Below are 27,384 nucleotides of genomic sequence, written 5' to 3'. Positions count from 1 at the left end.
CTAATGCTGGTCAGTTAGCTGGATTTATCCAATATTTTGAAATCATCCACCAAAACAGTTGTCTGATGACAGCAGTTACTTCATGAGAGAGAGGGCCATGACTGGAGGAGAAAATGAGGAAAGGGAAATGGGGAGGGGAAGCAGCAGAAAGGAAGGATGGATCAAAAGAAGACCAAGCAGCAGGAGATGGGTAGGAGAAGAAAAGCAAGGAGTAGGAAAGTGAGGGGGTGCAGGTCTGGAGTTGGGAGCCTCTCTCTCTCTGCCCTGAATATGATTTTGGTTACTTACAACACTGGGTCACAGTGAGAGGGAGCCAGGTTGTGGGTGCAGCTCCATTCTTCTTCCTCATCATGTTGATTTTTTTTTTTTACTCAGTTTTTCATGGAAATGTTCATAGCAAAGATACAACAAAAATCAATCAGCAAATAGTAAAAACCATTACATGAATATGGTATATGACAAAAGAGAATATGTGCACTAAAATAAAATCTAAAAAGCTTACAAAATGCAATTCTTATAAACCCAAAAATGAGATAAATACAAATACTTAAAAAAAAATCAAGCAGAATATACATTTATGAAGCTAGAACCAATCTTTTTTTCCCCAATTGTAAATGGTTTTATTTTAATTGAAGCTATTACAAGTAAATAAATGGGCAAACTAGAAAGGCCATATGATCTTTTTCTGTCATCATAGTTCTAGGTCTCATGTAGTAATATATACAGAACAAAACTCCTGAACAGGACACCAAAACATCATTTGTTTGTTAGATAATATCAAACAAAAGTAAACAATGAAACAACTTATATTACACAAAGTATACACGTGATGGTCTGGCTTACTCCATCTTTAAAAAGCATAAAAAACAGAAACGAAATGTTTTAAAAACTTAGTTATAATTGTGACTTAAGTAACCAACAGATACAAAGTTACCAAAACCATTTGTCTTGCATCAGCTGAATGCAAGCTCTCTATTAGCTGACGTTCGGTTCTGGGTTCGAGGATAACCAAGATGTTCGCTCAAAGAACCAGGTTAACTGGATATATCTGCTGAATACAGAATCGTGAAACTGACTAGCCCCTCTGCTTGATGCCGTGCAGAGATTCGTTGACTTTTCACTCGTTCATTCATCCCCCACCTCAGCTCCAGAGGCTGCGATTCCACACCCACGGGTACAAAGTTCGTGGAGCACCTTAGACGGCAGTGCACCAACTTCCCTCCGCTACACGATCCGCACTCCGCTACACGATCCGCACACCCCATCGCACAAAGCAAGCATGAAACTTTCACAGCCTGCGGCAGCAGCAGGGCTCGGAGCCCGTGCGGAAAGGGAGAGCCTCACCGGCGACCAGCAACTAGAAAGGAAATGCTAGAGGACAATCGTCCCCACGAGGACAAAAAAACAAAACAATCTGCCCACGTTATTTCTTAATCTATTTCTCTCTCTGGAAGTGCGAAGAAAACTTTTTCTCGAATCACGTCAGGAGGCAAAGCAGCAACAACTGGGGAAAAAAAAACAAAAAACTTTGGCTGCTAATGTGAACGCTTCCTCCTCTCTGCCTCCCTCAACCTCGTCTGCATTTTCGCGCCCAGCGTTCTCTTTCCCTACCTTGCTGAACACCTCCAGATCATCGTCCTCGTCAAACTGCAGCGTGTCAAGCGGCGGGGAGAGCCCCGAGCCAGGGCAGGCAGCCTCCTCCATCGTTCTGGCTCTCGGCACCTCGCGTCACGGGAGCAGGCACTCCCTCCGCGCAAGGCCGGAAGTGGCTGGCTGCGGTGGCGGCAAGGAGGGAGGGAAGGGAAACGAACCTGACCTGGGTCTGAAACGGGCTCGTGCCTTCCCAGCTCACGTCACGGGGAATTGGAGGCAGCGCCAGAGCCATCGCCATGCCTTAAGAAACGCAGATTCCCCGCAAGTTGACTTGCGGCTCTGTCCTCTCTCTTTTTCTTATTTCGGTCCTCATTGTAGTAAATCACCACCGCCCCCGCAAAAAAATGTTCCGTTCCCGTAGATGTATAACCAACCCTGTTAAAACAGCAGCGCTAGCGGGTTTCTTAAAATACGATCATGGCTTTTTTTTCTTGGCTGCGTTTCTTACTTTTCGGGTCGTAGTCTTTCCTTTGTTCTGGCCATCCCTTTTTTGAAAAGTCCCTGCTGAGTCTACGTTTCAGTTTATGTTACAGTGCAGGTCTGCAGTAATGTGGTTTCTGCATTAGATTCCAGTTTATTAACATTCATAATGATAAAGGAGGCCCTGCCTCTCGAGGCATGGGCAGTATAACTGGGCAGACGTGCGGCAGGCAAGAGGGAGGGGGGCACAGCCTAGGTGCGGAGAGGGGCGGACAATGGGATTAGGGGCCAGTTCAAACCTGAGCATGAGCCAATGAGACAAGGAAGGCTGCGTCTCTGAGCTCAGGTACTTAGACGTAGGGTGGGGTGGGGGGAGCACATTTGCAGCCTGGAAGCGAGAGCAACAGGCTGATCTCCGCACGGCTGTGCTACAACAGTTTTGCTTTTACTTTCACTTTGCCTCCAGCACGGCTGTGCTGTAAGAGGAGCAGATACGATTTCTTTGATTACATCATTGGGTAAAGTACAAAGATTTTGTGGCTGATAGGCAAAATGTTGAGAATATTAATGGTAATTTTGTGTTGCTAAGGTCTGGAAGGTATGCTCACCCCCCCCCCCCCCCCCCTTTTGCATTGAACTGGCTCTGCATTACCAGTACTTTATTTAATGAAAAGGCTTTGAATGCATGGCTGCTTCTGCCTGGAATGTTATTTTATTTAAGGTAATGCCTTAGCACATGGCTGGTTATATATATTTTAACTAATATATATTTAGTGAAACGCCATGGGCACATGGCCACACTTTACCTGTTATTATATATATATTTTATGAACTCATGGCTGGCTTTCAGCACAATGCTTGCTCTGCATGTTGCTGTATTTATTGAAAGGGCAGCGAGTGCAGGGCTGGTTATCTTTCACTTGTAGCCTCTTAAGAAACGCCATTGAAGGGGTCTACACATGGTGAATGCATAGGTGGTTAGAGCACATGGCTGGCAGTAGCAGGCTTGGTAGCTCAGTGGTTAGAGCACTGATCTTGTAGGCTTGCTTTACTTTAAAATCGACTTTTTCTATGTATTGCTTTACCCCTCGCTCTCTAAATTGATAGGAAGTGGGCAGGCTTCATGTCTACCATGCTACCTCAACAACCTGTGGATGTGCTTTGTTATACCTAAGTAATCTGACAATTAAAAAGTAGCCAGCATCCCGTAGTTGGGAATTCTGATGATATGTCTATGGGATAGTGGTACGGCATTTGAGTGCTCAGCCAGGTTAACAGGATGTTTTTTATATTAATCCTAAATGTGATATTTAGTATTCGGTTACCATTTAAAGGGACAGCTGTCCCATGTGCACGTTTATACTGAATTATAAGGGGTACAGGACCCTCAGCTTGATAGATATGATTTAGGCTGCGCTATGCAGCTCTATACAAAGTAAATTAAAATATTAATGAAAGGTCGGCTTACATCTTAGCATGGTATTGTGGTTCTTATTGGAAGGGCTTGCCAGCAGAGGTCAGCACATGGCAGCGGCCATTTTGGGAGGTCAGCACATGGCAGCGGCCATTTTGGGAGGTCAGCACATGGCAGCGGCCATTTTGGAGGTCAGCACATGGACTTTCAGGATTTTCTTTTACTATTACTTTTCTTTTACTCCCCAGGCCCCCCCCCCATGCGCCGGCACTCCCGCCTCCCCACGGAGTCCGGCCGCCCCTCGCCCCCCCCCCCACCTTCCTCAGCTGCCCCCACCCCCATCCTATTCCCGTCCAGCCCCCCCAAACTTGCCGGGCCCAAACGTGCGCCAGCCCCAGCCCCCCCCCCCCCCCGGCTGCCCCCTCGCACACCCACGTTTGGCTACCTATTCATATGCCCCCCCCAAAAAAACTGTGCGGGATCTAACCATTTAATATGTCTACACAGCATGGCTACCACTCAGTTTGCTATGGCTTCTGCCCCGTCCGCACTTATGCCGGACCAGGCTCAGGCTCCAGCCAAGCGAGCACGTCGGAAGCCAAGCAAATTGCAGGAAAACTTCGCGGCAACGCCAGAAGTCGAAAAACATAAGACCAAGACACAGAGGAATAAGAAGAGGAAATCCGCAAGCACACGACATCAGCCATTTGGGCTGCTATGTACCGGAGCAGCCCCCTCCACGGGGCATGACCCCTGCAGCACCGACCCCTGCAGCACCGCCACGAGAGAACGTCGGCAATGTTACCGAACGACAGCTGCGTCAGCTCATGGACCAAACCTTGTCAGCGGCTGCTATCCATGGCACGGACAGGGTGAAGGCAATGCTGGATGCCTTAACGCATACCACTAGCCCATCCCCTGGCTCAGTGCCCATCGGTCCACAGCACGGTGCAGCGGGCAGCTCCAACAGTTCAGCTGGCAACACCCAGCCACCAGCACGTCAACAGACAGCTCATGGACAACACGGGCAACCGCAAGAAGGACAGAACTGTGAGTACCCTGATTTAAACCGGGGCCAGGGTAATGCGCAGGTACCCCCAACACAGCCCAGTTACCCACCACCAAGGAATGGCAGCGAAGTGTGGCTGGGGCCACAAAGCGCTCCTACTGACATTTTCGCTGCTATGAAAGCTATTTTCGATAACTGGCATGGGCAGGGTAATGCTAACACTAGCCCAACACAGGAAACAGGGCAGTCAGGACGACCCATGGGGGATATTTTACTTGTGACACCAACCCCAGCCACAGCTACAGCGGTTGGAACAACGGTGGGTCAGTTCACTCGTTCATTCATCCCCCACCTCAGCTCCAGAGGCTGCGATTCCACACCCACGGGTACAAAGTTCGTGGTGCACCTTAGACGGCAGTGCACCAACTTCCCTCCGCTACACGATCCGCACACCCCATCGCACAAAGCAAGCATGAAACTTTCACAGCCTGCGGCAGCAGCAGGGCTCGGAGCCCGTGCGGAAAGGGAGAGCCTCACCGGCGACCAGCAACTAGAAAGGAAATGCTAGAGGACAATCGTCCCCACGAGGACAAAAAAACAAAACAATCTGCCCACGTTATTTCTTAATCTATTTCTCTCTCTGGAAGTGCGAAGAAAACTTTTTCTCGAATCACGTCAGGAGGCAAAGCAGCAACAACTGGGAAAAAAAAACAAAACAAAAAACTTTGGCTGCTAATGGGAACGCTTCCTCCTCTCTGCCTCCCTCAACCTCATCTGCATTTTCGCGCCCAGCGTTCTCTTTCCCTACCTTGCTGAACACCTCCAGATCATCGTCCTCGTCAAACTGCAGCACGTCAAGCGGCGGCGGGGAGAGCCCCGAGCCAGGGCAGGCAGCCTCCTCCATCGATCTGGCTCTCGGCGCCTCGAGTCACGGGAGCAGGCGCTCCCTCCGCGCAAGGCCGGAAGTGGCTGGCTGCGGTGGCGGCTCGCGCTCGGCAAGGAGGGAGGGAAGGGAGGGAAGGGAAACGAACCTGACCTGGGTCCAAAACGGGCTCGTGCCTTCCCAGCTCACGTCGCGGGGAGTTGGAGGCAGCGCCAGAGCCATCGCCATGCCTTAAGAAACGCAGATTCCCCGCAAGTTGACTTGCGGCTCTGTCCTCTCTCTTTTTCTTATTTCGGTCCTCATTGTAGTAAATCACCACCGCCCCCGCAAAAAAATGTTCCGTTTCCGTAGATGTATAACCAACCCTGTTAAAACAGCAGCGCTAGCGGGTTTCTTAAAATACGATCATGGCTTTTTTTTCTTGGCTGCGTTTCTTACTTTTCGGGTCGTAGTCTTTCCTTTGTTCTGGCCATCCCTTTTTTGAAAAGTCCCTGCTGAGTCTACGTTTCAGTTTATGTTACAGTGCAGGTCTGCAGTAATGTGGTTTCTGCATGAGATTCCAGTTTATTAACATTCATAATGATAATGGTATTCGTTTCAGAACTGAAACAGAATGCATTCAAAAAACCTTAAACTTTAACAATAGGCATGGAGTTAAAAAAAATGAAAAGATGAAATCTTAATTATTTTAATACAAATATATGCAACCCCTGTGATAGCTGCCCCAGATAATTCCAAAGGCCATATCTCACATTTTATTTTAGATGGGGGGCCAATTTTCAAAGACTGGGGCCGATACAATACAATGCATTCAGCCGAGCGCACTATTTATCCCACAGTTGGATGCAGGTTGTGTAGGCACTACCTTATTGCATAAGGAGATAAGAGCCTCCACATTGCGCAGCGAAACTAATAGTGCTGATCACATGCAAATAAATGCATGTTGATAAGGCTATTAGGGAATCACCTGCAATGCAAAAATAAAAATGTGTGCCTAGAGCAAGCATTAATTGCTGAGCACTCCCAAAAGTTGTACAGAAAAGCAAAAAATACTTCTTTTCTGTACATCCTCCTACTTAATATCATTGCGATATTAAGTAGGATAAACAAAAACTTTGAAAAAGTTTTTTTAAAAAGTGCCATGGTTAGGTTTGGGAAACGGGCGTTTAGTTAACAAGCATCCGTTTCTCAAACCCCTGGCTGTGCACCGATTAGGAAAACAGACGCCGATAAATTCAGTGTCTGTTTTCTAAACGAGCGGACAGTCAACCACTTCCAGGCTCCCGCTGTCAAGGAGATGCTAGGGGCGCGCAATCGACCCTAACGCCTCCTTGACAACATGACCCCTAATTTAAATATTGCATGGCGCTCCCAGGAGGGGTGTCTGGGGGCGCGTTAGGAAAGAGGATGCTGAACACTCAGCGCCTGCTTTCAGCATGTTTTAATTGCATTGGCCCCTTTATGCTTCTAATTTTGGGAGTTTAGCTCCTAAATTAACCCTTTTGAAAATGTATTAGGACTGAGTCCCTAAATTTAGGCACCTAGTTTCATTAAGCTCCTAAAATTAAAATCCTAAAAAGTGGGTGGCTATGAGGGTGGTGTTAAGATGGGGAAAAAAGTTAGGAGCTTAGCACTGATTTTCAGAGCTAGGCACCTGATTTAGGGTCCTTTCTGATTTTGTTTTTAAAATGGTTCGGGGAGTTTGTTTCGGGTTTCCCTAATTTCAGTTAGTGCACATTAACAGGACTTAGTATGCGCTAACTGAAAATGTTTCCAAAAAGTTAAAAAGTGTCAATTGGGGAATCAGTTCGTTAGCTGGAGGAATGGTTCTGCATTCCCTTTGGCTGTCTCCTTAATTACTTGTTTGTGTTGTCAAGGTTGCAAGGTGGTATTTGTGGGGGGATGTCCAGATCTGGTAACAAGCATAAACATACAAGTGGTACATCAGATATTTTTTTAAATCGTCAAAAATTGTTAAGAGTTGCGATACAATAGAAATTCCCCCGATTTATCGTGAAAAATCATAAATCGGGGGAGGGGGAGGGCAGGGAAAACCAGCACACCAAAACAACCCCTAAACCCACCCCGACCCTATAAAATGAATCCCTTACCTTCCCCCACCCTCCCGAACCCCCCCCAAAACGTTTTACGAGTACCTGGTGGTCCAGTGGGGGCGCGGGGACCGATCTCCCACTCTCGGTCCATCGGCGCCATTTTGGCTGCCACTCAAAAATGGCGCCGATGGCCCGATAAAAAAAAAAAAAACCCACCCGACCCTTTAAAAATGACCCCTTAGCTTCCCCCACCCTCCCGATCTCCCCAAAACATTTTAAAACTACCTGGTGGTCTAGTGGTGGTCCCGGGAGCGATCTCCCATTCTCGGGCCGTCGGCTGCCATTCATAAAGATGGTGCCGATGGCCCTTTGCCCTTACCATATGACAGGGTATCCGTGCCATTGGCCGGCCCCTGTCACATGGTAGGAGCACTGGCTGGCCAGCACCATCTTTAAAGATGGCCACCGCTGTATTTAAAGATGGCCGCCGCCATCTTTAAAGATGGTGCCGGCCATCCAGTGCTCCTACCATGTGACAGGAGCCGGCCAATGGCATGGATACCCTGTCACATGGTAAGGGCAAAGGGCCATCGGCACCATCTTTATGAGTGGCAGCCGACGGCCGAGAACGGGAGATCGCTTCCGGGACCACCACTAGACCACCAGGTAATTTTAAAATGTTTTGGGGGGCTTGGGAGGGTGGGGGAATCTAAGGGGTCGTTTTTAAAGGGTCGGGTGGGTTTTTTTTTTTATCCGGCCATCGGCGCTATTTTTGAGTGGCAGCCAAAATGGCGCCGATGGCCGAGAGCTGGAGATCGGTCCCCGCACCCCCACTGGACCACCAGGTAATCGTAAAAAGTTTTGGGGGGGTGAGGGAGGGTGAGGGAAGGTAAGGGGTCAATTTTAAATGGTCGGGCCTTACTGAAAAAAAAATAACGATGTGAATCGGAACCTGTTCCGATTCACATCACCACCGATCAGATTTTTTTCCCCCTCTAGCCGAACCCGATCGTTAAGACAATCGGGCACACGATTCACATCCTTAATAATAACATCAAGTTCTAGTCAGCAAAAGCATGCAATGCAAATGCTTATTTTGAATTTGCCAATCCCTTTTTATTTTAGGAAAGGGACCCTGGCATTTTGGGATATGAATAGTTTTAATTCCCCTGGTGTGTGTCTATGTGTTTGGGGAGAAGGGTTGCCCAGTGAGAGGGAAAGTGACTGATGGGGTGACAAGTGGGAAAAAGATGACTGGTGAGAGAGAAGCAGCCTGGTGACTGTATGGGGTGACCTGCCACCCCATTCAGTCATCCCATACCCACCAAGCTGCCTCTCTTTCCCACCTGTCACCTAATACTGTCTCCCCAGTCAATTCCCCTCACACCAGTCACTTCCCCTCACACCAGTCACTTCCCCACACACACCAGTCTGCCTGTCTCATCAGTCACCACCTCAACCAGTCTCTCTTCCACCTATCACCCCATAAAGCGACCCCAATCACTCCCCCTCTTTAAGAAAATCTCAGTCTATTATGAGTATCCCTTGGGGGACTGTCTAGTTCATCATTGTAAAATGGAAACAGTTTTGCACTACCAAGACACTGCTGTGATCAGGCTATCACTCCTAGCCTGCCAGCCAGATCACCTTCTCTTACGGCAGAATGGATGGTAGAGATGTGAATCGGAACCGGAATCAGTTTGAAAAAACTAGATGGCCCGCGCCATTTTTAAAGATGGCAACGGCCATCCATTACTCCTACCATGTGACAGGGGCCGGCCAATGGCACGGATACCCTGTCACATGGTAAGGGCAAAAGGCCATTGGTGCCATTTTTATTAGTGGCAGCCAACGGCCCGAGAGTGGGAGATCGCTCCCGGGACCTCCACTGGCCCACCAGGTAATTTTAAAATGTTTTGGGGGGGTTGGGAGGGTGGGGAAAGCTAAGGGAGCTGTTTTAAAGGGTCGGGGTGGGTTTAGGGGTTGTTTTTGTGTGCCGTTTTTTCCCCGCCCTCTCCCAAAATGATAAGAGAACCCCACGAACAATTTCATGGGGTTTTCCTATTGTTTTCGGGGAGCCCCCGATTTCTGACAACTTTGAAAATATCGTACAATATTTTCAGTCGTCAGAAAAACGATTCACATCCCTAATGGATGGTGCTCAGCACCATTTTGGAGGCAGCTGTGAGAGTATGGAACAGCAGGACACCACATCCAGAAGAACATCCAGATGAGAAATAGGGTTGTGCACTTGTTATTAACAAAATAGCAAATGACAATGATATTTGCTATTTCTTTTCATTTTGTTTTCAGAATGGTTTCCTTGTTAAATCTGAACCTGCACATTGGGCCGGATTTATGCGCGCAGGGCCCTCGCGCGCCAGCGTGCCTATTTTGCATAGGCCGCCAGCGCGCGCAGAGCCCCGGGACGCGGGTAAGTCTCGGGGCTTTGTAAAAGGGGCGTGTCGGGGGCGTGTCGGGGGCGTTCCTGAAATGACGTGGCATTTCGGGGGCGTGACACGGCATTTCGGGGGTGGGCCTGGGGGTGTGGCGCCAGCCTGGGGGCGTGGTCGAGACCTCCGGACCAGCCCCCGGGTCGGGTGATGGCGCGCCAGCAGCCCATTGGCGCGCGCAGATTTACGTCTGCTTTTGCGCCTGGTGCGCGAACAAAAGTACGCGATCTCGCAAATTTTTAAAATCTACCCCATTACTTCCTCCTCAGACAGATCCAGAAACTGTATCTGATTCCTGTAAATTCTTTGGAAGGGGTAGCTCCTCTGCTTTCTTCTTCTCCTCTTTCTTTCTCTTCTGAGTCATGCAGTACCCATGCAGCTATTGTAATCATAATGTTGAAAAGAAACACAAATTGGGGTAGATTTTAAAAAAGTACACCTGCACATACTTTTGTTTACGCACCAGGCGGAAACAAGAGTATGCCGGATTTTAATAGATACGCGCATAGCCGCGTATATCCTTTAAAATCTGGAGCTGGCATGCGCAAGGCTGTGCAAAATCGGCAGCCTGCGCGCGCCGAGCCGTGCAGCCTGCCTCCATTCCCTTCCATCCCCTCCGCACCTTCCCCTCCCTTCCCCTACCTAACCCACCCCCCTACCTTTGTTTGACAAGTTACACCTGCCCGCCGGCCGCACGATTCCCCGGCCCAGGAGCAGTTTCGGGGGCCTCGGCCATGCCCCAAAAATGCCCCCGGGCTGGAACCACGCCTGCGCCCCGCCCATGGATGACATGCTGCCATGACACGCCCCCACAGGAAAGCCCCGGGACTTACACGCGTCCCGGGGCTTGCGCGCGCCCCCGAGCCTATTCAACATAGGCTTGGCGCGTGCAGGGGGAACTTGGGGCTGGTTTTCAGGGGGTACGCACGTATCCCTTTGAAAATCTGCCCCATTATGAATATCCCCTAGCTGTTGGTACAACACTTATTTCTCACCTCCTGTTCCTATCTCTTCCCTATGTTTTACTAAAATCAGCAGAGCATACATGAAAATTTTTTCCAGGCCTTAGTCCATTCAAACCCACATTGTAACCCTGCTAGCTATATGCTATTAGCTGACACTTTCCTAGTTTGTACCAGTAAGTCCCAGAAAAACTCCCTCCCACCTTCTGCCTTGCTTCTGCATCCAGTGACTCAGTGAGGAGCCAAACCAACAGAAAACACCCGAGCAAAACGGAAAATTAGCACTTACTCACGTATACATATAGTAGCAAATATATGTGCTTGAGTTTGCCTGAATGCACCATCTCATAAGTGTGCAGCCCTTATAAAATACGTCAAACACGCATAGGTCTAGTGACCACTACTGACACACTCCGACACGCCCATTTTTGATGCGCTCATGTTTTAACTTTGATTTAGTAGTGAGTGGTCCGATCTGGGGTGCCAATCTGTCTTGGTTCTTGTTCTGATAGGTATCTCTAAGTGGAAAGATGTTATTAAGGATTGCCCTTAAAGGTTACTCTCCTGACATTAGAAAACCATGTCACATAAATTAACACATTAGTGCTCCTAAAAATGAATGCATTTACTGAATTCAATTAATTATTTTTAAGAGATCAGAACCACTGAAATTACTCAGAGACATTCTCAAAAGAAGAATATACTTTTATTTTTACATGAGAAAAGTATATAAATTCAATTGTTAAATGTATTTGATTAAGTCGGCTCAAGTCATATGAAACAAAAATGAAATTCAAAGTGATTGCTTACCAAAGAGTTAAACATTCTTGCCAGAGTTTTGGGTGTGCTGTGATCAGAATAGGATAGCAGCAGCCCTGAGTATCTGGACCGTACTGTCATGTACTCTTCTTCACTGTGGACTTTTAATAGTTTACAGGAAACTCATGATCAGCTAATTTACAAATCTTCTAACCTCATAAGTTACTAAACCACTAAATGTACAAGAAAACATAGCTATAAAATAAGTATTCTTTAGAAAAAAAAGTTACAACTAAAAACTACTTTACATTTAGAAATGGCTTGTGCATTGGTCATTTCTGTGTTTTAGAATAATACAGGGGTTAATGGTTTTCATGTTTCTGTGTTTGAGGTACAGGGGACCCAGATACCATGTCATATCCATTTTTGTTCTTGTAGAAAGTACCGTATGGGGTTGCCTCCACAAGTATGGGGAGGATTAACAGCAAGGACGAAAAAGCGGAGGTCATCAGGCGAATGTGGACTGCTAGACCAATGAGCGACTAAGGAGGCATTTTCTCGTGCTAGACGTAAACAAGAGCAATGCTCATAGATCCGGGTACAGATTGGCCTGGATATTTTGCCTACATAGAGAAGGGCATAAGCGCAAAGAATCACATAGATTTCCTTAGTAGAACAGTCAGAAGAAGAATGGAGAGGATAAGCAGGGCCCAAGGTAGGATGTATAAAAACTGATAACAAAAGGGACAAGGGACATTAGAGATGTGAATCGTGTCCTCGATCGTCTTAACGATCGATTTCGGCTGGGAGGGGGAGGGAATCGTATTGTTGCCGTTTGGGTGTGTAAAGTATCGTGAAAATCGTGAATCGAGGGTTCCGGACCCCCGCTGAACGACCTCCTGCAGTCTATCTCCTGCCGGCGCCATTTTCCGTACGGAAAACGATTTGCGGCAGGAAATCGCTCCCGGACCCCCGCTGGACCCCCAGGAACTTTTGGCCAGCTTGGGGGGGCCTCCTGACCCCCACAAGACTTGCCAAAAGTCCAGCGGGGGTCCGGAACAACCTCCTGCGTCGAATCGTTTTGGTCTATGGCCGCCGCCATTTTGCGGCGGCCATTTTGCAAAATGGCGCCGGCTGAAGACTACACGATTTAGTGTGCCGCTTTTCCTGCTCTCCCCCTTCCCCCGATTTAGCTACGGACCGCCGCTACGGAGGTAATTTAAGGCTACGGACCCCCAGGTAATTTAAGGCATTTGGGGGGGGGTTCAGGAGGGTGGGGGATTTAATTTAAAGGGTCGAGGTGGGTTTTAGGGGGTTTTAGTGTGCCATGTTTTAGTGTGCCGCTGGACCCCCAGGTAATTTAAGGCATTTGGGGGGGTTTGGGAGGGTGGGGGATTTAATTTAAAGGGTCGGGGGTGGGTTTTAGGGGGTTTTAGTGTGCCGGTTTTCCTGCCCTCCCCCTTCCCCCGATTTACGATTTTTTGACGATAAATCGGTATTGGTATTGTATCGTGGCCCTAATGATTTTTGACGATTTAAAATATATCGGACGATATTTTAAATCGTCAAAAAACGATTCACATCCCTAAGGGACATGCTTTTTGCAGTGACCACATGGAAAGTGGCCTGCAGGTACTGGTTTACTAGAAGAAGGGGAATGATATTCAGAGGAAGTAAAGAGGTCACAGAGATTATGACCACGGCAGAAAGCAAAGCAAAGCAGTTTTTAAAAAAACAGGTAGGGGTCGCATACTGGTCTAGTATCGACAGATAATTTGGCAAATGGTATGGCAGGCTGAAGAGTAAGGGAGCACGCAAGTAATCATATCCAAATGGTCAGTCATATTTTTGTATTTTCAGTTCCTTATCGAAGTCATTTGATCTTAAGCTATGCCTTCAATTTATCTTATCTACAAGTCCCTATAACAACTATAGGTATTTATTCATTTTTCAATTCTGTTTTAATACATTTAATTATTTTCTATTCACATTTCCTCTTTCATAGTTTGTCCAAATGTGTACATATGCATGACTGCTTGCATTATTAATGTTTTAGTGTTTGCTATTCATTTTTATGTATGTATTTGTATGAGACTGTCTTTTCTACTTTTTGCCTTTGAAATCTATGTTAGTATTGTTGAATTATTTGCTGTCCTGTATTTTGTTTCATTTTCAGTATTAATATTCTCTATATTTGACATTTATTTTTTCTAGCCCCTACTGAGGTTCATTTAGTTTGTCACTAATTTTTTCCATGTGTGTCCTTATTTTTAATATGAATCAATTTTGAATCTTTTTTTGTATTTTAATTTAAATTTACTTTGACCTTTTGCTGAGGTGTGCTCAATTGTTTTGCCATATTTTTGGTCCATCCTGATGAACTTTTGTTTCTGTTTCTTGTTTATAGATCTGGTCCCTCCCAATGCAGACAAACGAAACATGGTCCGTGTCGGGGGACCGTGAACCTGATTAAATAAGATGTTATCTTCTAGGGATGTGAATCGTTTTTTGACGATTTAAAATATCGTCCGATATATTTTAAATCGTCAAAAATCGTTAGAGGCGCGATACAATAGGAATTCCCCCGATTTATCGTCAAAAATCGTAAATCGGGGGAGGGGGGAGGGGAAGGGGGAGGGCGGGAAAACTGGCACACTAAAACAACCCTAAAACCCACCCCGACCCTTTAAAATAAATCCCCCACCCTCCCGAACCCCCCCAAAATGTTTTAAATTACCTGGGGTCCAGTGGGGGGGTCCTGGTGTAATCTTCCACTCTCGGGCCACGGCTGCGTTAATAGAAATGGCGCCGGCGCTACCTTTGCCCTGTCATATGACAGGGCAAAGGTAGCACCAGCGCCATTTTGGTTCCTGTCCCCCGACGTCATGAGCACAGGAGATCGCTCCCGGACCCCCGCTGGACCCCCAGGGACTTTTGTCCAGCGGGGGTCCGGGAGCGACCTCTTGCACTCGTTGCCGTATTGCAAAATGGTGCTGGCCGTATTGCAAAATGGCGCCGGCCGTATGTGGTCTGCTTGCTTCGGTGAGTTCTTGTACTTCAGATCCTTGTTCCTGTCTTGTCTTGGTGTTCCTGGTTCCTGACTTCGGATCGGCTAGTGGTGATTCCTGGTGTGTGACTTCGGACTGGCAAGCGGTGATTCCTGGTGTGTGACTTCGGACTGGCAAGTGGCGATCCCTTGGTATACGACCTCGGACTGGTAAGCGACGACCCTCTGGCACGTGACCTCAGACTTCTTCTGGACCATCATCTTCAAGGGCCCACCTAAGTCTCAGCAGCCCGGGTCCCTATGGGCTCCTCCCGGGGGGACCGCAGGCTTCCAGGGGTGAAGCTCCAGTTAGCCCTTGAACCGAACTCTTGACTCCTTGACCTCTCAAAGGTCCACCTAAGTCCCAGCGGTCCGGGTCCCTACAGGCTCCTCCTGGGGGGGGCTGCGGACTTCCAGTGGCGAAGACTCCGTTCTTCTCCTTGACGTCACGACCCTTCATCTGCTTCCACAGTCGCCTCAGTCTCCAGTACCAAGAGTCAGCTGGTCGCATCTTCTGTTCTGCCTCTCCACCCAATGGGAGAACCTACGGATCTTCCTCCTAAGTTACACCATCCTCCCGTCGGCCCAAGGGTTCACAAGCCTGAGCATAACATAACCTTTGTTATAGTTACATAATGTTAGGTTCTATCTTAGGTATCATAGTGGATAATTCATTGAAATCATCAGCTCAGTGTGCTGTGGTGATCAAAAAAGCAAACAGAATGTTAGGATTTATTAAGAAGGAAATGGCAAATAAAATGATGGATGTCATAATGTCTTTGTTTCGCTCCATGGTGAGACCGCATTTTGAATACTGTGTGCAGTTCTGGTCGCCGCATCTTAAAAAAGGATATAGTTGCACTGGAGAAAGTGCAGAGAAGGGCAACCAAAATTATAAGTGGCATGGAATAGCTGCCCTATGAGGTAAGGCTAAGGAAGTTAGGGCTGTTCAGGTTGGAGAAGAGACGACTGAGGGGGGATATGATAGAGGTCTACAAAATCATAAAAGGACTTGAACAAGTTAATGTAAAACGGTTATTTACTCTCTCAGATAATAGAAGGTCTAGGGGGCACTCCATGAAGTTAGCAAGTAGCTCATTTAAAACAAATTAAGGAAAATTCTTTTTCATTCAGTGCATACTTAAGCTCTGGAATTCATTGCCAGAGGATATGGTTACAGCAGTTAGTGTAGCTGGGTATTAAAAAGTTTTGGATAAGTTCCTAGAGAAAAAATCCATAAATTACTATAAATTATTAAGCAATAGTAGCTTGAGATTTATTTAGTGTTTGGGAACTTGCCATGTACTTGTGACTTGGATTGGCCAATGTTGGAAACAGGATACTGGGCTTAATGGACCCTTGGTCTGACCCAGTATGGCAATTCTTATGTTCTTATGTTCTAACCTAAGGAGAACAAGGGCTGGTATTGGTGAAGCTCCAGTTGGAGCTCCTGCCAGCTTCACTTGCCGATGGTGAGGAGCTGCAGGGCTCCTCCCTGCAGGTTGCACCAACTCTGCCTTGGCCTAAGTGTCCACTTTCGCAACAAGTCTTATGAGGGCATTTGGCTACAAGCCCTAAATACATGCCCTAAATAAGCTTGCCTACAGAGGGCATGCTCTTGGGATTCAGAATCCTATTCCCTGGGACAGACCAGTAATCTAGAATATGCATCATGGCAGAAAAAAAAATTAATTTCATTTCATTTTTTTTTTGTTTTTGTTAAGTGTTTATTTTTGTTTGGTTTGTTTGTCAAATCAAAATAAACAATAAAAAAAAAAAGATAAAGAAAAAAACAAAATGTGGTTTCTATGGGCCTTTCCGCTGCTGTCTAATATGACCAGACCTCCCTGCTCCCCCCACCTCTCCCCTCACTTCATATGTGGCTCCTGCTTACCACTTCATTGGGCATTGGCTGCAGAAAGGGACAGTCACTTTTGCCTCACCAGCTTCCTTTCAAAAATGATGCCAGCTTAAGGCTGGCTGGCGCCATATAGCTTTACAGCCATATTATTTTATGGCGCCAGCAAGCCCTGAAACTGGCACCACTTATAAAAGGGAGGCTTCAATGCAAGACAACTGGGATCACTCCTGCTGCTTTATAAATCCAACAATCCCATGGAAGGGGTAAATGGGGGCTGGGTAGACCCTGACTTATTTGCAGGGGACTTGAGAAAGTGGAAGAGCTCTGGGAGGTCTCAGAGCAGCCCAGTCTTATTAGACATCAATGGAAGCTCTGTTTTGATTCATTTTTTCTGTTTTTTGTTTCCTGTAGACCTCAGCCCTGGTTTATTTGTGCAGGGTTGGGGGGGGGGGGAGGGGGAGATTGGAGGAATCCGAGAATGCTCCAGCTTATTTGCAGGAGTTATGGGATGGGGCAGGTAGGCTCCAGAGGGGTCTGGTCAATTTATTTATTCATTCATTTAAAAACATTTATATTCTGTTTCTAACAGGCCTGCCATGCTAAGCAGAGTACAAAACAGATAATAAAACATAAAATAACATTCTTGCCCAATAAATAATATACCCAATCCTAGAAAAACTGCAAACAACAATTTCTCAGTTCAGCAAACCACTGACTACATCCTAGAACAGAAGGGCTTTGAACTGCCTGTGAAATGGACATAAAGGGCCAAATAGTCAAAGATATCCAGATATCTAAATTAGCCGGATATAACTTATCTGACTAACTTAGAAGGGATATTCAGTGGCAAGCTATAGAATATACCCATATAAGTTCTAGTGAGCAGATAAACTAAATCTGGCTAACTTTAGACTTGCTATTAAGCAGGTGTAACTTATTCAGTTAGCTTAACCACATAAGTCCAAATATTGGTTACTTATCCAGTTAAGGTAATCAGATAAGTAGCCCTGTCCTGGTTGGCCGATTGCTGAATATTCAGTGACTGCCACTTAGCCAGATAAGCCCCTATTTATCTGGCTAAGTAGCACTAAATAATAAATATCGGTTTCATATTGTCCACAGAATGCAAAAAGCTGGGCACAAAGGCATGCAAGATGCTAACAAGATCTGCGCTAGTCTTTTCCAACTTTTCTTGAATTTCTTGAATTATGCCTACTAAACGAAAGGGTAAGGTGAGGGTATATCCCTCCGAACCATTACCCTCTCCGATACAGTTGGAGATCACGCGCTTTATGTCTATACCTGCTGAAGAACCAGGAACCAAGGAGCCTGATGCGCAGAGCGGCCGGGGAGAGCCTCTCATGCTGGCAGAGGAGGCTTCGCTGAGTCCCGACCTGAGAAGGCCACCCTCACAGAGAGGGAACGGGGAGAACTCCGAAGAAGGACCGGGAAGTGACATAATTTCCGGATCCAGTCTCGAAGTTGAGGGGAGCTCCATTGGTGAGACGCTGCAAAATCTGAATCCTCCGAAGGTGAGCCCAGTGGAAGGACTTACTGAGAGAGTTGAGGAGGATGGAGGTAAACCATCGAGCCCAAATCAGGGTCCTGGAGAGAGCAGGGCTGAATCCAGAATGCGGAATATGGCAGGTACGGGGGAAAGCGTCGTGAATAGCGAGAGCGGTGGAGTCCCTAACTGACCACCTGTGGTGACCCTAGATGCTCTCTGGGACCTGGTGGTTGGCTTTATGTCAGAAATGAGAAAACTGAATTATAAAATAGACCAAGCTAATATTAAGCAACATCAAGATCTGGGAGAAATGCAAGTTAAATTAAATCTAACTTCAAAAATAATTTCTGAATTAGAAAAGAAGGATGAAAAAACTCAGGAATTCAAGGCTGCAGTGGCTAAAGACCATGAAATACTAGCAAGACGTGTTGAACACCTTGAGAATAACGCCAAGAGTTTGAACCTGTGATTTCTGAACTTTCCGAGAGTCGTAGGAGGGACTCTGTATATTACCTTAAAAAAATTTCAACAAGATATATTGGGATTCTCAGATATAGATATGCCTGCAATTAATTCTTTTTATTTTTTACCGAATGCTAGAAATGCTAATAGAGACACCAACATGCAGATCCAAAATGACCTGACCAATTTCCTTGAAAATTCTGAGTTAGTGATAATAGATAGAGGAACGCTGTTAGTCTCTCTAATTACAACTTTTGATGTGAACAAAATAATTAAAATATATTTTAGAAAGTATTCTTTAAAGTACCGTGATATATCTGTAAAAAGTTTCCCGGATCTAGCATTAGGAACTCAGCTGAGATGAAAACATTTTCTGGCCATGCAGCAAGATGTCATAGCATTAGGATATACTTTTTTATTGTGTTTTCCTTGTAAATGCTTAGTTAAAAGGAGAGATGAATGTAATATTTTCTTTACCCCAGAACAATTAGCAAGGTTTATAGAATCTAAAAAACTAATTACGTTGTCTCCAGAGACATAAAGTAAAGTAAAGCAGGTTTGCTGTAACCGTCTATCTTGTTTGCTTCTCTAAAATATTTAATGGTTTGTTTAACTCCCATAAATTTCAAGCCCTCAGAGTATAGAATCATTGTTTAGTTTAAAGAGAGATATTATTTAGATATAATATTACTTGTCTGGAATTTTCATTTACTTTATTGTTATAAATGAGATATGTGAGATATCTAATATTTCTGTTATGAACTTTAATTTGAGTTTGTAAATTAAGAAAAGTTATAAATAAAGAATAAAAAAAAAAAAAAGCTGGGCATAAAATTCCAAAGACTGGGTCCAATTATAGAGAAAAAACAGTTCCTAGTTTCAAGTAAATGGGTATATTTAATCATAGGAATAGATTAAAAAATGTTTGAGAGAGAGAGAGCCTCCGTATTAGACAAATGGATCAGTTTACTATTTATATCACTGTTACTGTTGCACTCAGGGATAGACCCTTGTCCTGGGGCAGAGGTGGAACGCCTCCTGAAAGGGAACAGGAGGTAGCTGCCCCCAGGGGATGGAGCACTGGAGGAGACAGAGGCTATGAAGAGCTTCATCATTGGAAGCCCGAGCTCCCCCCGGGAGGAGCCCATAGGGACCCGGGCCGCTTGGACTTAGATGGGCCTCGCAGGGTCTCCTAAGAGAGTGAAAGTCCGGCATGCCCACGGAGATAGGGGGAGCATGATCGGGGTCACAGGTGGTTGCTAGCTGGGTCAGGGAGAACCAGAACAGAGTTGGTGATGACAAGGCGAGGAACAGAGCCAGAATTTGGAGACGAGGTCAAGCTGGCAAAGATCAATGTCCAGAGGTCAGTCCGAGGAGTGGTCAGTGGAGAGGTCAGGTACTGGAGGTCAGATGAGGTCAAAGGCAGGCTGAGGTCTTGAGGCAGGCAGTAGGCAGGTCAGGAACAGGCTGTGGTCTTTGAGGCAGGCGGCAGGCAAGCAGGCAGGTTAGGAACAGGCTGTGGTCTTTGAAGCAGGCGGCAGGCAGGCAAGTCAGGAACAGGCTGAGGTAGGTACCAGTAAGACAGTCCAAGGGTACTACCTGGGTAGAGAGACAGACGAACACAGGAACAGCAGGACACAGGAACTAGGATGCAGGAATGAGTCAGGAACAGAACTGGAACAGAAGGATCCTGGAACGAGACTTGGACAAGCAGGAACAAGTACAAGCGCGGAGGCAATCTTAGAATAAACTGACCCGATTGCCAAGGCAAGGAAGCAGAGACAGGAACTTCCTTATAACAGGGAATCAATCAGGGTGCGTCGCAGAGCTAGGACCCGCCCTTGGCCCTACATGAGTTCGGGTAGTCCATGCGTGCGTATGGGCATGGCCAAGAGGGCAGAGTACGCCGAACCTCAGTGTGAGGCCCGGCATGCAGTAGAAGGCCCGGCGACTGCCGCTGCAGGATGCTGGGGCCTGGCAGGACTGGCCACTACCACAAGGGAGGTCATCCCGGGACCTGCTGTAGGATCATGAAGGTGAGCAGGCCCGTGCGCGGGATGGCTGTGGGTGGGGCGCATAACAGTACCCCCCCTTCTAGGCCTCCCCCTATGTGGCTGTGGTTTCTCAGGGTTCAGTCTATGGAAGGTCCTCAGGAGATCCTTATCAAGGATGTTTTGGGAGGGTTCCCACAAATTCTCCTCGGCCCCATCTCCCTCCCAAGCTAAGATGTGTTCCCACTTGCCTTGGCATCGCCGGACGTCGAGGACCTCTCTTACCTGGAGATCATTTGAGGCTGAGGGTGTCCCGGAAGTTCCTAGCTTCATCATCGACCCTGCTTGTATTTCCCTTGCTGCAACTACCACAGTCCCTATTGGGAAGGCAGTCATTCCCCGGTGGCTATGCGAACGCGTCTTAAAATGAACTCATGACTCTAAACTGGCAGGCCACCCTGGTCATGCCAGGACACTGGAAATGCTGCGAAGGCATTATTGGTGGCCTACGATGGTGCAAGACTCACAAAATTACATGGACTCATGTCCCATTTGCGCCCAGCAAAAGCCACCAACGGGGAAGCCCTGGGGCTTACTCCAGCCTCTTCTGGCACAGACTGAACCCTGGTCCAGTATTTCAATGGACTTTATTACTGATCTATCTCCTTCCCAGAATAACATGGTGATTTGGGTCGTCATCAACCGCTTCTCGAAAAGGAGTCATTTTATTCCCTTCCGGCTCTTCCTTCATCCCCGGAACTGGCAAAGCTCTTCCTGAAGAATATCTTTCGCCTCCATGGACTCCCCAAGGAGATTGTATCCGATTGGGGACCACAGTTTGCCGCCAAGTATTGGCGTTCCTTGTGTCGAAAGTTCAACATTTCTCTGAGTTATATGTCGGCCTACTATCCCCAGGCCAATGGGCAGGCCGAAAGGACCAATCAGACCTTGAAGACATTCCTACACTTGTATGTAAATGACCAGCAAAACAATTAGTCAGATCTTCTCCCCTGGGCTGAGCTGTCACACAATATCCATGTCACGGCAGCCGACACATCCCCGTTTGCAATAGTCTTTGGACGGCAGCCCCGACTGCCTCTTCCTGTTCCTCTGATGGTTCCGTCTCCAGCGGCTCAAGCCATGGCTCAAACCACTCACCAAGTGTGTACCCGAGTAAAAGAGCGACTTTCACAAGCTGCTGAATGTGCCAAGTGCACTTCTGATCTTCATAGACAACCTGTTCCATGCTTTCAACCTGGCTAGAAAGTGTGGCTGAGTGCTCAACACATTCGATTGAGACTTCCCTCTCACCATCTATCTCAAAAATACATCAGAACACTTCCTGTGATCCAAAGAGTAGGAGCTGATTCCTATCAACTCCAGCTAACTTGTTCATTAGATATCCACAACACGTTTCACGTGTCCTTGTTAAAGCCGTTGGTCCTCTTCTGGCCCTCAAGCAAAGACCCTCCTGCTCCGTGTGTCTCTGCAGAACCTGACACTTAGGTTCTGCAGAGACACACGGAGCAGGAGGGCTGAAGGAAGAGCCGGAAGGGAATAAAATGACCCATTTTCGAGAAGCGGTTGATGACGACCCAAATCACCATGTTATTCTGGGAAGGAGATAGATCAGTAATAAAGTCCGTTGAAATACTGGACCAGGGTTCAGTCGGTGCCAGAAGAGGCTGGCGTAAGCCCCAGGGCTTCCCCGTTGGTGGCTTTTGCTGGGCGCAAATGGGACATGAGTCCATGTAATTTCATGAGTCTTGCACCATCGTAGGCCACCAATAATGCCTTCGCAGCATTTCCAGTGTCCTGGCACGACCAGCGTGGCCTGCCAGTTTAGAGTCATGAGTCCATTTTAAGACGCGTTCGCATAGCCGCCGGGGAATGACTGCCTTCCCAATAGGGACTGTGGTAGTTGCAGCAAGGGAAATACAAGCAGGGTAGATGATGAAGCTAGGAACTTCCAGGACACCCTCAGGCTCAAATGATCTGGACAGCGCATCAGCACGCAGGTTCTTGGAACCAGGACAGAAGCACAGGTTGAAGTCAAACCTTTTGAAGAACAAGGCCCACCGAGTCTGACGGAGGTTCAAAGGTTAAGCCTCTTTGAGATGTTCGAGGTTCTTGTAGTCAGTGAAGATGGTAAACTTATGTTGCGCCCCTTCTAACCAAGGGCGCCATTCTTGAAGCACTAGTTTAACCGCAAGGAGTTTGCGGTCACCCACGGTGTAACATTGTACCTTGGAGGAAAAAATGAGAATAGAATGAGCAGGGAGTTAGCTTGCCCATGGGAGAGTGTTGACTCAGAATGGCTCTGGCGCCAATTGCTGAGGTGTCGACCTCTACAACAAGGGATGTTTGGGATCCGGATGAAAGAGACAAGGGCCGGAGCTGAAGGCTTTTTTAATCCTCTGGAAGGCAGCAATAGCTTTGGGTGTCCAAACTCGGGTGTTGACCCCTTTCCTAGTCATAGTAGTGAGTGGGGCAACTATGGAAGAGAAATTTGCAATGAAGCTCCGGTAATAGTTGGTGAAGCCTAGAAAACAATGCAATGCTCGAAGGCCTACTGGCTGAGGCCAGTCACAGATTCCCTGGTTTCTCCGGGTCCATGGAGAATCCACGATCAGAGATGATGTATCCCAGAAAGGGTAAGCGACTCCACTCAAACAGACATTTCTCCAGTTTTGTTTACAGATGGCTCTCTCTCAGATACTGGAGAATGATCAGACGTGTTCAGAGGTATTCTAAGTCCTTAGAGAAGATCAGAATGTCATCAAGGTATACGATGACGAAATTGTACAGGAGTTCTTGGAAGATTTCATTCATGAGGCGTTGGAAGACGGCTGGAGCATTACATAGCTCAAAAGGCATTACCACGTATTTGTAGTGGCCGTCTCTGGTATTAAACACCGTCTTCCAGATGTCATCAGGTTGGATGCGTACCAAGTTGTACGCACCTCTCAGGTCCAGTTTAAAGAAGATTCATGCCCCTTCAAGGCGATCGAACAGTTTGCTGATGGGGGGTAGCGGGTATTGATCCTTGCAAGTTATCTAGTTGAGGCCCCTGTAATCAATACAGGGACGTAGTCTACCGTCCTTTTTCTTCACAAAGAATAACCCTGCTCCTGTGGGGGAATCAGATGGATGGATAAAGCCTTTCTCTAGATTCTCTTTAATATATTCCGACATAGCCTGAGTTTCAGGCTGTGACAATGGATAGGTTCTGCCTTTGGGAGGCATTGTGCCTGGCAGACGTTCAATAGGACAATTGAACTTGCATAATGGAGGCAAGGTGTCCGCTTTCTGCTTAGAGAACACATCGCTGAAGTCAGAGTACTGCGGAGGTAACCCTGGAAGGGTAACTGATTTCACGACAGATATCATGGGGCATACCGAATGCAGGCAAGTCTTTTGGCACTTGGGGCCCCACTGTACCAACTGCAGGGATTGCCAATTGTACTGGGTTCATGGACCTGGAGCCAGGGTAACCCCAGGATTACCGGATGGGTGGAGCGTTTTAGGATGTTGAAGGATGTCTCTTCCTCATGGAGGGTACCTACAGTGAGATGGACAGCCACTGTCTGATGAGTAATGAGACCTGGAAGATGTTCCCCCTGAATGGAGGCAATATGAAGACTCACGTCTAGGGGTTGAAGAGGTATCTTCAAGAGTTTGACGATGTCGTCCATAATGAAACTACCGCTCGCTCCGGTATCGATGAAAGCAGTGGTCGAAAGGTGTGGGCCTTGATGCCCAGGGATACAGGAAGCAAGATTTGAGGGCCAGAAACAGTTGCGCCCAAGCTCGGGACCCCCACCGGGCTCAGGCATTGCAGTTTCCCGGACAGACGGGGCAAAACTGCAGATGATGTCCAGAAGTGCCACAATAAAGGCAAAACCCCTCCTTTCGCCGATGGAGATTTTCGGTCGGAGACAGTCACCCACGATTCACCTCCATAGGTTCTACCGTGGAGGAAGGTGATTCTGCAGGAGTCTTCGCTGGAATGCAGGGTGCACTTATGGGGCGTGCTGGTGAAGGGCGTGGAGCCTTTACGTCTAGGCGTCTTTGCCGGAGGCTATGATCAATCCTCCCTGCAAGGGAGATCAAGTCTTCTAGAGATGTGAGAGTCTCACAGACAGAAAGCTCATCTTTCAGAGCACAGGAGAGTCCATCTAAGAAGATGGTTTGCAGACAATCTTCTTGCCACCCAAGTTCTGTGGCCAAAGTCCGAAACTCCACTGTATATTCAGAGAGAGTCCTTGACCCTTGACGGAGGTGAAGTAAGTTATGACTAGCAATAGCCATATGACCTGGGTCTCTGAAGGTCTGCTTGAAGAGGGCAATGAAGTCAGATAGCTTGGAAAGGATGGGATCAGAATGTTCCCATAAGGGGAAGGCCCATGCCAGAGCCTTCCCTTCCAACTGAGACAGAATGAAGGTGACTTTAGTGATCTCCTTCAAAAACAACAAAGGTTGTAGTGCGAACTGCATGAAGCATTGATTAAGGAAACCACGACAGGAGCGTGTGTCCCCATTATACCTGGGGGGTGCAGGAAGTGCCAGTGTTGCTTTGGGAAGCATAGTGGCTGAAAGGCCCACCGGGTTGGCCATTGCTGTATCTTGTAGCTGAGAGTGCAATTCTTCAACGGAAGAGACCAGCGTCTCTAAAGCTTGATGATGTTTCACTGTAGTGGCCAGTCCTGGTAGGGCCCTGGAGGCAGGAGACTCCACCAAGTCCATGGCCTTGGCAACCTGTTGTGCTCAGGGGTGGACCCTTGTCCTGGGGCAGAGGTGGAATGTCTCCTGAAAGGGAAGAGGAGGTAGCTTCCCTCAGGGGATAGAGCACTGGAGAAGACAGAGGCTATGAAGAGCTTCATTACTGGAAGCCCGAGGTCCCCCCGGGAGGAGCCCATAGGGACCCGGGTTGCTTGGACTTAGGTGGGCCTGGCAGGGTCTCCTAAAAGAGTGAAAGTCCGGCGTGCCCATGGAGACAGGGGGAGCACGATCGGGGTCACAGGTGGTTGCTAGCTGGGTCAGGGAGAACCAGAACAGAGCTGGTAATGACAAGGCGAGGAACAGAGCCAGAATCTGGAGACGAGGTCAGGCAGGCAAAGGTCAATGTCCAGAGGTCAGTCTGAGGAGTGGTCAGCAAAGCAGAGGTCAGGTACCGGAGGTCAGACGAGGTCAAAGGGAGGCTGAGGTCTTGAGGCAGGTGGCAGGCAGGTCAGGAACAGGCTGAGGTCTTGAGGCAGGTGGCAGGCAGGTCAGGAACAGGCTGTGGTCTTTGAGGCAGGCAAGCAGGCAGGTCAGGAACAGGCTGAGGTCAGTACCAGTAAGACAGTCCGAGGATACTACCTGGGTAGACAGACAGACGAACACAGGAACAGCAGGACACAGGAACTAGGATGCAGGAACGAGTCAGGAACAGAACTGGAACAGAAGGATCCTGGAACGAGACTAGGACAAGCAGGAACAAGTACAAGTGTGGAGGCAATCTCAGAACAAACCGACCCGATTGCCAAGACAAGGAAGCAGAGACAGGAACTTCCTTATAACAGGGAATCAATCAGGGTGCACCGCAGAGCTAGCACTCGCCCTTGGCCCTACCTGAGTCCGGGCAGTCCGTGCATATGGGCGTGGCCAAGATGGCCGAGGACGCCGAACGTCTGCATGAGGCCCAGCGTGCAGTAGAAGGCCCAGCAACCGCTGCCTCCTGATGCTGGGGCCTGGCACGACTGGCCACTACCGCGAGGGAGGTTGTCTCTGGACCTGCTATGGGATTGTGTAGGTGAGCAGGCCCACGTGCAGGACGGCTGCAGATGGGACGCGTAACAGTTACTAGGGGACTTTTAGATTTGGGATGAGGTGTCAGGGGTAGGGAAGGCTTGGGGGCACAGCTTAAGATACACCATCACATGTACGAACAATACAGTAGACACCTGTGAAGATTGGGTATCATTCAAAGTGCTGAGAAAAATGTAGATTTGTACACTCTACTCTCTGGTGTATGTGTTAAGTTATTATAGAAAAATGATGAACGACCCTGTCAGCCGGATAAACGTATCTGGCTAACTTTGGAAGTATATTCAATAGTGCAGCCATACTATTGAATATAGCCGGCTAACTTTAGGACAGGTCATTGGTCTGACCAGATTTAATTGGCTAAATCATCTGGCTAACTCTGAATATCAGAGTTAGCTGGCTAACTTAGCCAACTAAACTCCTCCCAGTAACGCTCCTGGAATGCCCCTAAATTAGTTATTTTATTAGCCAACTATAATTTAACCAGATAAGTGCCCAAACATTCATTTAGCCGGCTAACTTCTGAGTTAGCCGGCTAAATGCTTTTGAATATGGGCCTCTCTATTTTTAATGCTTTAAAAATAAGAACAAGAACTTTGAATTTAATGCATTGTTGGACTGGTGACCAATGCAGTTCTTGCAAAAGATGGGTCAAAAAGTCCCAAGGTAGCCCTCTTAGAAGTAACAAAGCTGCGGAGTTCTGCAAAACTTGTAACACTTGTAAATGAGATGACAGGAAACTGCATTAAAGGCATTTTAGTAATCCACTGTAGACAATATAAATGATTGAACAAAGGCATGAAAATCATTTTGATCTAAAATATATTTAAAATGGCATAAAATCTGCAGTTTATAGTTCCCTATTCAGAAAACGAACTGAATTTATGGTTTAAAATTCAAATGAGAGTCAAAATACACCCCCAAATTTCTAACTACTGTTAGACAACAGAAGATGGGGGACAGTGAGGAACAATCCAAAATTTTTTAATATTATTGAATAAGACTATTTTTAGCTCATTCTATTTAGAACAAACTGAAAATACTTTTTCCTTACAGAAAGCATATTTATTTGAATGAATGTGCATTGCTAATGCAGGGAGTG

General features: G+C 47.3%; 2 protein-coding genes across 6 annotated transcripts in view; one reads left to right on the top strand and one right to left on the bottom strand.

The window, feature by feature from the left end:
* SNX7 (sorting nexin 7) overlaps positions 1-5,432 on the bottom strand; it is a 229,408-nt gene extending 223,976 nt beyond the window's left edge. The window contains exon 1 of one of the 5 annotated variants that reach the window (XR_003858903.1): positions 5,305-5,432. Coding sequence is in view for 2 of the 5 variants with exons in the window: in XM_029617777.1 (XP_029473637.1) it covers positions 5,305-5,400 (96 nt within the window). In the remaining 3 variants the exon portion in view is untranslated. Of the gene's footprint in view, positions 1-288; positions 418-1,611; positions 2,073-2,101; positions 2,279-5,304 lie in introns of those variants that run through there. The other 4 variants (XM_029617777.1, XM_029617780.1, XM_029617778.1 and 1 more) reach the window with 4 other exon arrangements.
* Positions 2,806-5,232, top strand: LOC115099868. The gene is made up of 2 exons (XM_029617781.1): positions 2,806-3,678; positions 3,995-5,232. Exon 2 carries the CDS (start codon positions 4,234-4,236, stop codon positions 5,062-5,064), a length of 831 nt encoding a protein of 276 aa, XP_029473641.1. The 5' UTR covers positions 2,806-3,678; positions 3,995-4,233; the 3' UTR covers positions 5,065-5,232.
* Positions 5,433-27,384: the final 21,952 nt, after the last annotated feature.

The sequence above is a fragment of the Rhinatrema bivittatum genome, chromosome 10 (assembly GCF_901001135.1).
Source record: "Rhinatrema bivittatum chromosome 10, aRhiBiv1.1, whole genome shotgun sequence".
NCBI lineage: Eukaryota > Metazoa > Chordata > Amphibia > Gymnophiona > Rhinatrematidae > Rhinatrema > Rhinatrema bivittatum.
The sequence above is the reverse complement of the archived record's forward strand: the minus strand, read 5'-3'. Positions and strand labels throughout refer to the sequence as shown.